At 46.0% G+C, this 13,325-nt stretch overlaps 1 protein-coding gene across 1 annotated transcript in view; it reads left to right on the plus strand.

The window, feature by feature from the left end:
* The window catches only part of LOC128825865 (myeloperoxidase-like), a 54,108-nt gene that overhangs the window by 13,369 nt on the left and 27,414 nt on the right, over positions 1 to 13,325 (plus strand). The window contains exons 3-5 of the mRNA XM_054008703.1: positions 1,905 to 1,998; positions 7,691 to 7,866; positions 10,011 to 10,134. Of these exons, the coding sequence (XP_053864678.1) occupies positions 1,905 to 1,998; positions 7,691 to 7,866; positions 10,011 to 10,134 (394 nt within the window). The remainder of the gene's footprint in view (positions 1 to 1,904; positions 1,999 to 7,690; positions 7,867 to 10,010; positions 10,135 to 13,325) is intronic.

A 13,325-nucleotide genomic window follows, 5' to 3' on the forward strand; every position in this document is an offset into this window, starting at 1 on the left:
ACTCCATTGCCAGCTTGGCTTAACAGAGCAATCAAACCCAAGAAGGAAGCTTACAAGAAGTGGAAACTTGAACAGATGACCAGGGAGGAGTATAAAAATATTGCTCGAGCTTGCAGGGGTGTAATCAGGAAGGCCAAGGCACAATTGGAGTTGCAGCTAGCAACGGATGTGAAGGGTAACAAGAAGGGTTTCTACAGGTATGTTAGCAACAAGAAGATCAGGGAAAGTGTGGGACCCTTATTGAATGGGGGAGGCAACCTAGTAACAGAGGATGTGGAAAAAGCTGAAGTACTCAATGCTTTTTTTGCCTCGTTCTTCACAGACAAGGTCAGTTCCCAGACTGCTGCACTGGGCAGCACAGTATGGGGAGGAGGTGAGCAGCCCTCAGTGGTGAAAGACCAGGTTAAGGACTATTTAGAAAAAGCTGGATGAGCACAAGTCCATGGGGCCGGATGCGCTGCATCCGAGGGTGCTGAGGGAGTTGGCTGATGTGATTGCAGAGCCATTGGCCATTATCTTTGAAAACTCATGGTGATCGGGGAAGGTCCCAGATGATTAGAAAAAGGCAAATATAGTGCCCATCTTTAAAAAAGGGAAGAAGAAGAAGAATCTGGGGAGCTACAGTCTCACCTTTGTCCCTGGCAAAATCATGGAGCAGGTTCTCAAGGAATCCATTTTGAAGCACTTGGAGGAGAGGAAAGTGATCAGGCCACTGGCCATAGGTCTTGTTGGGGGAACAGAGAGAATTGAGAAAGCAGATGCAGACAAGGTCAGCTTCAGCTGAGAGCTGAAGAATGGCTGGCTATCCAAAAATTTCTACCTATTAAGTTCCTTTCTGGAATACATCCTGGTCCTCTTGAGGAACTGGATAACCAAAAGCTCTATGATTCATAGAGTAGAAGGCCAGAAGGGACCATTAGATCATTTAGTGTGATCTCACCTATATGCAAAAATAACGAGGAGTCCTTGTGGCACCTTAGAGACTAACACATACCAAGGGAGGACAAATCACTTTTGTAGTGGTGATGAGGGTGGCCCATTTCAAACGGTTGCCAAGAAGGTGTGAGTAACAGTAGGGGGAAGTTAGTATGGTAAAATTAGTTTTTGTAATGACCCATCCACTCCCAGTCTTTATTCAGGACTAATTTGATTGTGTCCAGTTTGCAAATTAATTCCAGTTCTGCAGTTTCACGTTGGAGTCTGTTTTTGAAGTTTTTTTGTTGAAGAATTGCCACTTTTAAGTCTGTTATTGAGTGACAGACTTAAATTGCCACTTTACCGTACTAATTTCCCCCTACTGTTATTCACACCTTCTTGTCAACTGTTTGAAATGGGCCACCCTCATCACCACTACAAAAGTGATTTGTCCTCCCTTGGTTTCTACTGTTCATTGAATTGTCTCGTTAGACTGACCCCCCACTTGATAAGGCAACTCCCATCTTTTCACGTAATATGTGTATATACCTGCTACTGTATTTTCCACGCTATGCATCTGATGAAGTGGATTCTAGCCCACGAAAGCTTATGCCCAAATACATTTGTTAGTCTCTAAGACGCCACAAGGACTCCTTGTTGTTTTTGCTGATACAGACTAACACAGCTACCACTCTGAAACCTCTCACCTATATGAACAGGCCATTCAATTTCACCCAGTTATCCCTAAGTTTAACTTTGCTTCATGTCTCCCTCTCTTTAGCTCTTAGATCCATAGCATGAAAAAGGTTCAATTATATATGAACAACTTGCTCAATCAAAACTCAGTCTTGGCTTTAAGTGCCTAAAGGTTAATCCAGCAAGTTCACAGCACGAAGGAGAAGAAATGTCTCCTTTCACCTTGGGTCTATGCAGTGAGCTGGTGGGAAGGAGTTGTCCTCATGTCCTGCTCTTTCCTCTCTTTGGACTAGATATCTTGGAGACGCTGCCAGATCCATTCTTTCTGAGCAGCACTAATGAAGCCAAGGAGCTGGTGGATGCTGCATACAAGTACGAACGGGACAGGTTAGTTCACCTTCTGTTATCCATACTAGGGGTACAATTTTACAAAAAACATGGGAACGTGATACCATTATCTGGGGAGTTTTTCTTTTGTACAAATATGTATTTATTATGGTGACATCATAGTTCAGGGTTCTGAAATTTTTTCTAGCATGGATCACACCACGTGCACTAATCTCTTCCCTCCACAATGGCATGGACCACCTCCTCTCTCATTTGTGATCACACAGTACTGCTGTGGCAACTACAGCTATTGCTTACAATGCAAAGTGATATTAGGAAAGTACACATATTTTAGCTTCTTTTAACATAGCTCATGCCAGCACCACATGACCAGCCAGCTCTGCGAGCCCCAGCAGCAGCCAGGGATCATCATCGCTCATCACTGGCACTACAGTGATTCTGTAGGGAGAGTTTAGTTGTTTCTAGTCTCAATATCAACTCTGTTGAACCATTCTGGAAAATACCAGCCCCTCTCTCTGATATGGGAAGTATGGCATGTTTGGTCTGTAGCAGAGAGAATTTTGGAGGAAAGCTTGAGGTTACTGGACAAAGCACTTCAATATGATCTCTGAGAAGTGTCCAAAATTAGGTGTAATTCCCTTTTGGAAACTCTACCTTTTTTGTGAAGACCTATTTAAAAATGCTTTGGGGTTAAGGGAGAATTGAACTGGGTTTCCCACAGTGTAGCTGAGCGCTGTCACCACAGGGCCAATGGTTAAAAAGGAGGCTTCCGCCTTCTGCTCCCCCACCCAGCCATTTTGTGAGGCTTGTCCTGCTTTGCTTTTGTTAAAATGCCTTAAAATCAAGATGAAAAATTTCAAGTTGGGTCAAAATAAAACATTTTGTTTCAACATTTCTGAAACATTTATTTTGTATCAACATTATTTGATAAACTCAACACAAATTCAAAAATAGATTTTTGTTGTCTGAAACTGCATTTTTGGTGACTAAATTAACATTTGTTGCCCATGGACTATGCTATTCATCCCAAGATGGTATTAACTCCAATGCCTAATAATGACCATTTGAATATCAATCTGGTTATTCCAATACTATTAATTTTTGCCGAAATATCCAGTTGATAGATTTATCTGCTCTGGCTGGACATTCCATTTATGTGCAAGGATGGAATAAGGCGGATAGTGCTACACATTTAAACAGGTGTTGGTTTCGTGATGTAAGCACCATGTCCAAACAGAAAGATAATATGCAGAATAGTATCAGGGGGTAGCCGTGTTAGTCTGTATCTACAAAAACAACAAGGAGTCTGGTGGCACCTTATCTGTTAGTCTTTAAGGTGCCACCAGACTCCTTGTTGTTTATGCAGAATAGAGTTCCTCCTGGATCTTCCTTGCTCCTGGTCACACAGATTGCATTGCTTGCTACTGTTGCTTTAGTCCTCCTATGGCTGGCAAGGAGACTCTTCATTCCTCTCCCACTGTGATATGTGCTACCACCATCACCAGATTAGACTATTGTAGCTTCCTCTATCTGGGACTGCAGGTGAAAGTGTCACAGAAACGCCAACTTCTACAACATGTAGCCACCTGCCTTTTGTACGATTTCATGTATGTCCAGTCCCAGCCAGCAGCAGGATGTTAAACCAGGGCATTTTGAAACAAAAAAGTTAGAAGCCTTCTTCAAAAGTGAATTACACTTTGACAGCCCCAGATGATCGCTATGAAATGTGTCTCCTTATTTCCGCTGCTGGGCTGTGGCCCTGTCTTTCGGTCATGGATCTCGCCATGGCTTTCCAAGCCGTTATCACCTCTGGAATGAAGCACTGAGATACACTTTACATACAACTATTGCCAAAGACCACGCCAAACTCCAGCAGACACAGAATTCAGCTGCCCGTTGACTCAGTGGTGTTTCCCCAGGGGCACACATGACATCTGTGCTTCTGAGTCTGCACTAGCTCCCCATTCATCCAGGAGAAATTCAGCAAGTTGGCTTTGACTTGATAAGCTCTAGGAATAGGTCTATGCTGGGATAAAAATCCGGCAGCACCAAGACTCAGAGTCTGGGTCAGCTCACTAGAGATCACGGGGCACTGCCGCAGGGCCAAAAATAGCAGTGTAAATGTTGGGGCTCAGGCTGGAGCCCAGCCTCTGAGACCTTCCCCCACCACAGGATCTCAGAGCCCAGGCCTAATCCTCTACACTGCTATTTTTAGCTCCACAGACCGAGCCCAGAAGAACCCCGATGATGTCACTCCCCTGCCTTAAATAGCTTTTGCATATGGCGGAAACCCTTTGTTTCCAAGCTTAGTTCCCACGCCTTTCAGTGGAAAAACACTGGTATTCCAAGATGAAGCCCAGTACCAGGTGATCTGGTCACATGCCCCCAGTGTTTTGTCCCCTAGGCAGACACATGTTACTTTCCTTGGCCAACTGTACATTCAGGCGCCAGTGCCAGCTTCGCCTTCTCAAGGTCGACCATCTCCTGATTGGTCTGTCCCAGCTGCTTGGCCAGCTCTTTCACCACTTGAAAACATGTCCATTTCATTCCCTGCATCTAGGTCCCATAAGACTTCATCCTGATATTTAGTGCATGCCAGACAGCATTCATCTGGTTCTGCAGGTTTTAAGGGTGCCTGGTGCCCAACCAAGAGTCCTGGCTATCAGTCATTCTCTGCACTCCCAGTGTGAAACTGGTTTCCTTCTGTCTCCATCTGGGTACCCTGCTATCCCTCAGGGCCTCTCATTGGGCTCTTCTCCACCAGAGTTATTTCAGGCCCTGGTCCTGTGACACATTAGGTACATTCCCCAGGTTCTCTTTCCTCAGGATGGAGACTGGAGGCTGAGTCTTGTCTTCAGCGGAAGGGTTGTTCAATCCGCCCCCAGACTGCTTTCCCATTTCTACTGCGTGGACCCAGTCCTGCTTCCTTGTCTAGCCCAGTTTTGCCAGTTACGGGGAGGTACTAGTACTGCGTTCCAGAGTTCAAGTTTTTCTCAGGGCAATACCTTCTTCTGTGGCCCATTTTCCCACAACGGGAACAAATTGCCCCTGGGGCAGCCTTCCAAGCACTGCACTAAGTTGTGATGGTCCCTGTGTTCTACCTTCAGTATAGCCTGGGCCTCCCCCATTCCTGGCCAGGCGTCTTGGTCAGCCTGGCCTTCACTGGTCTAGGTGGCCCTCAAGACAACTTGGCTGGCCGTACAACCATGGCTTGGATCAGGGTGAAACCATTTTGCCTGACCCACTTGCCCATAGTACCTGCAGCGCCATGGTGGAGTCTTATGGCTCTTTCCTTTATGGCCTCTGTGATGGCTGGTCCTGAGTGGACACTGTCATGGCTGACTGGCTCCCTGCCAAGCCTGAGATGGGTGATCCTGGAGTTGCTGCTGCTGGGCAGCTTGCTGGAGCTTTGTGGCTCCTGCAACCTGCTGCTGCTGGCCTAGAACTCTGATTGGAAGAGCTTCATGCTCCCCTTGCTTGCAGAGGCCGGTTCAAATATCCCACTGCTGGTACCATATGTAATGGGGTACTTCCACTTCTCATGAGCGCCCCGTCACAGGGCATGTGCCTGCTCTCTCTTTGTGGTGGATCTTTGGTGACTCAGCCCTTCGGTTGAGTCATACAGTCTGTATGTGAGATAAAAATCAGCCCCCTTCCGGGATAGGCCCCCTGTTGGATGTATATCTCAGTGCCCTCTATAAGGTCCCTTGATCTGCAGCCCAACTTTTGGGTTCGCTCCCCAATCAATCCAGCAGGCCTATCACAGTACCCTGGTTCGAACTGTCTCAGTCCCTTCTGGGCTCTCTCAAATTGTCTCTGCTCTTCAAGCAGTTTTGACCCTGGTGTGGGTCCATGTGCCCCAGGGCTCCCTCCCTGGAGACTCTTTGCCTCTCTGGGCTTTTCTGGCCCCAGATCTTCTTCAGCTAGGCCACTAATAGAGTTCAGTTCCCCTTCTGGGGTGTATCAAAGTCCAGGGCAGTTTCCCAGTGGCTGGTGGGAGGGACCTGACCCACCCTCTACTACGGGTCTCCGCCCCTATAGATAGAATCCGCCCACCGTGTCCCTTTAAATAAACTGTGTCGCTGCTACAGTTCCCTGTGCCACTTCCCCGCAGCCCCAGTGCATTCTTCGCCCTTACCTCAGGGCCTCGTCTTGATAGTCCCAGCAGCCAGCCTGGAATTCCTTCACATCCCCCCAGCTTCTGTGAGCACTGCTCTGTCCGGGTCCTTTAACTCCCTCAGCCAGCCAGGCTCACCTCCACACTCCTCCAGCTCCAGCAAGAAACTCCTCTCACTCTGGCCCCGCGGCATTTTATGCTGGCCTGCTGGGCCCTGATTAGCTGCTTCCCACACAGCTGCTCAAGGCAGCTTAGAGAACCTCTCTGCTTCCCTTTTCTGGGGTGCGGTGTGGCAAGGCCGTGAGCACTCTAGGAGGGGCCTCCAGACCTAGTCCACCCCATCCCACCTCCCATAGCATTTCACAGTCACTGTCACCATCTTGGTGAGGTGGCTGGCAGTAGAAGCATGGAATTTCTTTCCATAGAGACTCTGCTGTACTGTATGATTCATTTAAGATTTTCACCTTATTTGACTCTGCTTTATTTAACATGTATTGCCACTCGCTCACCAAGGCGAACCTACTCTGTCATTCCTGTACATTTTGTTCCCAATATTGCCAGGTCCCATTGATTATCCTCATCCCACAAAGTTTCTATGATGCCTGTTATATCACTATCCTCATTTAATGACACTCTAGTTCACCCATCTTAGTACTGAGACACCTCACATTTGGTTATAAGCACTTGTGCATTTTGTCAATATTCAGTTGCTTGCCTTCATGTGTTAGGTTTCAATGGGATTATTTTACGTGTGACTGTTCCTCACTGGCTCCCACCTGGGCTTTACCAACTTCTTTCCTATCCTTCATAGTAGGATCTAGAGTTCCCTCTTTAATCAATTTATCCCTAAGGGATGTCTCCATCCAAACCATGTGCTGCTCCACACCTGTCAGCTTTGCCCCAGACCTTAGTTTAAAAAAATCCTCTACAACCTTTTGAATGTTATGTGCCTGGTGTCTGGTTCCATTTTGGTTATGGTTAAGCCCATCCCTCCTGTATAGGCTCCTCCTTTCCCCAAAGGTTCCCCAGTTCTTAATAAACCTAATTCCTCTTCCCTCCACCATTGTCTCATCCACAGATTGAGACCTCGCAGTTCCCCCGGCTTCAATGGCCCTGTGCGTGGAACTGGAAGCATTTCAGAGAATGCTCACATGGAGGTGCTGTGCTTTAGTCTCTTCCCTAGCAGCCTACATTTGGCCTCCAGGACCTCTGTCCTACCTTTCCCTATCTCACTGGTACCTACACGTACCACGACCACTGGCTCCTCCCCAGCACTAACTATAAAGCTCTCTAGAGGTCTCATGAGATCCACTACCTTCACACCTAGCAGGCAGTTCACAAACCCAAGCACCTATAACGTCATATAAATTAGTATGATTCTGTATACGAAGAAGCATAGCACAAAGTTGAATTGTTTACAGAAAATAGCAAATGTTTGCCAAGCAGGGGTTACAGACCGGACCGGCGTGTCCCTTACAGCGCTGACCTGGGAACCCTGAGGCTGCTGGTCAGAGTGTAGGAAAGGTCAGTGTAGAGCTGGCAGCTGCAGCTCGTCTCCTCAGTTGTTGTGGACAGCAGTGGCTGGTGCACCACTTCAGGATCCCTTTTTTCCAGGGCAAAAGAGGCCATAGGGGAAAAGGATGCCAGCCCCTCAGATTTCCTGAAACATTTAAAGGATCCAGTGGCAGGAACCAGGTCTGCAATCCGAGCTGCCGATTACATGGAAACCACCCTGAGCCTCCTGAAGAAGAAGCTGCGTCGGCTCGTGAAAGGAAAGTTTAATATCACAGGTACTGTGCACGTGGCTGATTAGCAGGAAACCTGTCAATGTGTAGCATGCGTGACTTTTGGTAGACTACTTTTGAACAAGCTAGAAGTAGTAACAAGGAAGTCCTATAAGAATACTGCTTCTCAGCTAGTACCTGTAGCCAAGGTTAGAGCTTGGCACAGCAGAAAAAGCATAACAAACTTAGACTGCTGTGTGGAAGGGGAAACTGAGGCACACCACCTCATGGCCTTGGTGGCTAAATGCCAAGACAACTACACTCTAAAAGATATGAATATCTACATTGTGTTAACAATGCTGTACACTAAAAGGCTTTCAGGCAACTTGGAAAAAGAAACCCAGGACTTTGTAAAAACATCTGTGAATAACACGGCAATTTTTGGTAACACTGGGAAGTTAGATAACCAAGACCTAAAGAGGATTTTAGGCACACTGCCTTCGCATTAGTCAGTGACCAACCTCAGGGGTGGGAGGGGGAAGGTGCCCCATATTCTTCATAGAGATATTGTTATTATATGAATATGACATAACTAAAACATGTTCTATGCAAGATGGGTCATGTGAGGTATCATTGGAAAGATTATGATTTACTGAATATGATTATCCTATTTGTATGCCTGTATTATGTCTATATCTGAAGTTAGGAATAGGGACTATGTATCAAATAGAAAAGTGTTTTCACCTGGGGACCGCCCACCAAACAAAATGCAATCAGTCTGCCTGGTTAGCCAATGGACCATTAGGAAGAACAATAGGACTTTAAGGATGCTAATCTCCCACCTTCCTGGGAAGTCTTCTGGCGGACTTAGGGCTGCTTTGACATGGCAGGGTCATGTGATCGTGTCACCTGGTACTGGACTCCATCTTGGACTGCTAGTATTTTTCCACAAAGAGGGTGGGGATCAAACTGGGAAACAAAGGATTCCCGCCATATGTAAATCCTATTTAAGGCAGGGAAGTGAGTTAATCAGGGTCAGTTCTTCACTGAATCCCTGTCCAAGATGACTGCTGAAAATACCTAAGATTGAATTGGAAAAGAAAGGACTGGACCCAGACTAGAAGGTGTCTGGCCTGTGAAAGTAATATCTGGCATTCTAAGCTGCCAAACAAGAGCAGTTTGTCTTCAAGAATCTCTGCAACCTGCTTAAAACAACATTTTAGGGTGACAAATTACTACTTGTAGCCAGTTTCTTTAGTGGATTAAGTTTAGTTTGTGTATTGGCTTTATTTGCTCAGGAATCTATAAGGGATAGCAAACCGATCAAAGCAATCACTTAAAATCTGTCCTTTGTAGTTAATAAACTGGTTTTGTTTTCTTTAAACCAGTTTGTGCAATCCATAACTGGGGGGCAAAAAGCTGTGCCTATCTCCCTCTACATTGAGGGAGGGGGCGGATTTCAGGAGCTTACGCTGTACAGGTCTCTGTGCAGTGCAAGACAATTCAGTTTTGGGTTTGCACCCCAGAGGGGGTGTGCATTTGAGTGCTGGGCAATTCCCGAGATGAATCTTCCCAGGCAGAGCTGATCTCAGTGTCTGTGTCTCTCTGCAGCTGGGCGGGTCCCTACCTGTGTGGGCTGGAGGATGTTGAGGGCCTGGCTCAGCAGGACAGGGTAAGGGAGCCCAGGCTGGTGGAACTGGCGGGCTCAGTGGTACCCCAGTACATCAGGTGGCACCCGGGATGGGGGGGATAACCCATCACACCAGCCTCCCCTACTCCTCCTGCCCCATCCTTTAATCCTCTCACTGCTTCGTCCCTACCTAGTCCCCTCAACCTAGCCTCAAATTATGTCACCATAGTAATTGAAAACACCATGCATTTTAACCCCCCCAAAAGGAACTTTATCTCATCAGTATTTGAATCAGGCAGGCATACGAAATGTAGGGATTTTGTCATTAGCACTTCTGAATCAGTCCTGATACCTGTCCTCCACTTCAGATGCTCCAAAACTGCTGAGAGATGAAGGTTGCAAACAATATGATTCCTAGAGCATGAAGTACTGAGTGTGTTCCTAACTAGAAAGAGTTTTTAAATGAGATGCTATTTGTCTATAGAGCTTTCCTGCTGGGGGAGCCATGAAATGGAACTATTGGCGACTGTTCCAGAAATTATGACGGAAATGGCTTCACTCTGATTGACTTCTCTTGCAGATGTACTAAGTAGGAAGCAGAAGGAAATTATTTCCAAGGCAACTGGTTGTGACTATCAGATTCGTTCCATTAAGTGCCCGAAGAGTAGCATTTACCGGACCATTACTGGAGAATGCAACAACAGGTAAAGCATTGATTTTTCATGTATAATAGAGGGCCTCCAGCCTACATAATGTCCTTAAAGTTGCCGGTACAATACCATTCCACCAAGCAGAAAAAATTGTATTCGTAGTTACTTGTATTGTGTTAACACTGAGGGGCCCAAGAGAGGTGCTGTACAAACACATAACAAAGAGACTTTAACCTGGAAGAGTGTAGCAGGCTTCACTCAGGGGCCTATTGGTCAAACTGTGGCCAAAGACTTGAGGCTGGTCTTCCTGGCAGTCCTGGGGCCCAGCAGCCAAGCCACCATTCATCACTCCCGCTGGAGTTCTCCAGTATCTCTCAGGAGGCTGGGGGAGGAGGGAAGGATAGGGGGACCCGGGCCCTCCCTCTCCATCAAATCCCAGTGGAGGACCCAGGGGAGAGAGGCAAGAGATGGCTCAGTCCCTTCTGACTGCCATACCAGATCAGTCTCCCCCGTATCATTTCCTACCTTCATTGTTTCCCTTCAGTTTGGGGCATGGCCCAGCCTTCTGCTTACACAGTGTTGGTAATTCAGGGCTTCAGCTGGGGGTGGGCAGCGATGCTTCCCAGCTCACCCTTGGAATCCAATTGTCCCCTCTTAGTCAGGAGAAAGGGGATCCCAGCCAGCCCCTGTCCTTCCCCTGTAGATTGCTCTGCCTCAGAGACTGCAGCCTGTCTGCCTTCTTGCAGCCAGTGTCTCCTCCATGCACCCTCTGCCAGACTGCCAGAGCTCCCTTTTAAGCAGGTCTTCCATAGCAAGCATGCCCGGCAGCTGCTGAGGAGCAGGGCCTACTTGGCCCAGTACTGTTCCACCATTCCTTTTACCATCGTGTGAGCTCTGTAAACCCCATCACAAGGGGGTTTGGAATTTCTGTAAGTCAAAGGGGCAAAAATGATCTGGAATTTGCATTCCAAGCAAAGGGCAAAGCTTGTAGGGAAGAGCTCCACATGTAACTGGATGAATAACCACCTCAAAGTGATACTAGAACTAAGACGACAGCCGACAAGAAATCATAGACATGTAGGACTGGAAGGAACCTCAAAAGATCATTAAGTTCATCCCCTCTGTGCTGGGGAAGGACCAAATAAACCTAGACCATCCCTGACAGGGGTTTGTCCAACCTGTTCTTAAATGACAGGGGTTCCACAATCTCCATTGGTAATCTACTCCAGTGCTTAACTATCCTGACAGAAGTTTTTCCTTATAGCTAACCTAAATCTCTTTTGCTGCAGATTAACCTCATTGCTTGTTATCCTAACCCTAGTGGCTATGAAGAACGATTGATCACCATACTTGTTTATAACAGCCCTTAACATAAATGAAGGTTCCCCTCAGTCTTCTTCTCCACATTAAACATGCCCAGTTTTATGAAACTTTTCCTCATAGGTCAGTTTTCTAAACCTTTATTCATTTTCATGTTCTTCCCAGACTGTCTCCAATTTGTCCCCCTCTTTCCTACAGTGTGGTATAGAACTGGACACAAAACTGCAACTGAGGCCTCCCCAGTGTTGAGTAGAGCAGAACCATTGCCTTCTGTGCTCTACATTTAACATTCCTAGCAATACAAACCAGAATATTAGCCTTTTTTGCAACTGCATCACATCATTGGTTCATATTCAATTTGTGATCCAATGGAACTCCGGTATAATTTTCTGCAGTATTACTGCCTAGTGGGTTAATTCCCCATTTTGTATTTGGGCATTTGATTTTTCCTTCCTAAGTGTAGTCCTTTGTACTTGTCTTTATTTAGTTTTATCTTACTGGATTCTGACCATTTTCCAATTTATTACGGTCATTTTGAATTTGAATCCTGTCCTCCAAACTGCTTGCAACCTCTCCCAGCTTGAAAGGATGAAAGAAGGGATTGATCAGCCGAGAAAGCGACATCTTGGTGGTCAGAAATAGAGGCTTACAGAGAGACTTGCTAAAAGTGAAGCCGAGTTAGTTCTTGTCAAGGAAATTAAAGCAAATAGTAAGAGGTTTTTTAGTCATATAATTAAAAAGAGAACAAGGAAAGAGGAAGTGGGGCTGCTATGGAAACGGATAGGATAGAAATGACGGATAAACTAGGTGTGGCCCCACCACTAATGCTTTGCCTGTCTTCAATATGGATGATAATGTAGAACATGTGGGATTAATGATGGAAATGTGTGAATAGAAATGGATATGATCACATCTGAGGTGGAAATAAAGTCAGGGAAACCAGAAAACCTCCATCTCAGAATACCAAAGGGACTGGCACATGGAAGTGCCAATCCAGTAGTAAAGATTTTTACTATAGCTATCAAATTGGGGTGGTACCATGTGATGGAAGAATAGCAAACATAGTTCTTATATTTAATAAGGGACGGGGGGAGAGTGACCTGAGCAACTAGAAACACATTAGTCTGATCTCAATAGTATGCAAGTCTTTGGAACAAATTTTGAAGGAGGGAACAATTAAATACATGAAGGTGAATGGAACATAGGTTTACCAATGGTAAATTGTGAGAGAGACAAGGTGGGTGAGGTGATATATTTTATTGGACCCATATGGCTACAACACTGCAAACAAAAGTAGACTATGTCAGATTAACCTGAAATTTCTTGTTGATAAAATGGCTAATTTCTTACACAAGGAAAATGCAGTAGGTCTAATTTATTTGGACTTCAGTAAAATATTAGACACAGCACCACATGGAAAACTGTTAACATGGAGAAGATGGGGGTTGGTACAGGAATTGAAAGGTGGGTAAGGAACTGGCTAAAGGGAGAGGACAATGGGTTGTGCTGAAAGGGAAACTATCAGTCTGGAGGGAGGTTGCCAGTGGAGTTCCTCAAGGATCAGTCTTGGGAACAAGCTTATTCAATATTTTCGTTAATGACCTTGACACAAAAAAGTAGAAGTGTCTGAATGACATTTGTGGATGACACAAAGTTGGGTGGCATCTTCTAACAGAGGAGGATCGGAATATTGTACAGGAAGCACTGGATGATCTGAAGGACTGAAGTGGGATGAAATGTAATGGTACAAAGGGCAAGGTCATGCACTCAGGGACTACCAACAAGAATTTCTGCTGTAAGTTGTGGGTTGGTCAGTTGGAAATGACAGAGGAGGAGAAAGACCTGGATGTTTTACTCAGTCACAAGAAATCTGAGCCACCAATGTGATGCAGTTGTAGAAAAAGAGAAAGGCGATCCTAGGCTGC

Source organism: Malaclemys terrapin, chromosome 18 (genome assembly GCF_027887155.1).
Source record: "Malaclemys terrapin pileata isolate rMalTer1 chromosome 18, rMalTer1.hap1, whole genome shotgun sequence".
NCBI lineage: Eukaryota > Metazoa > Chordata > Testudines > Emydidae > Malaclemys > Malaclemys terrapin.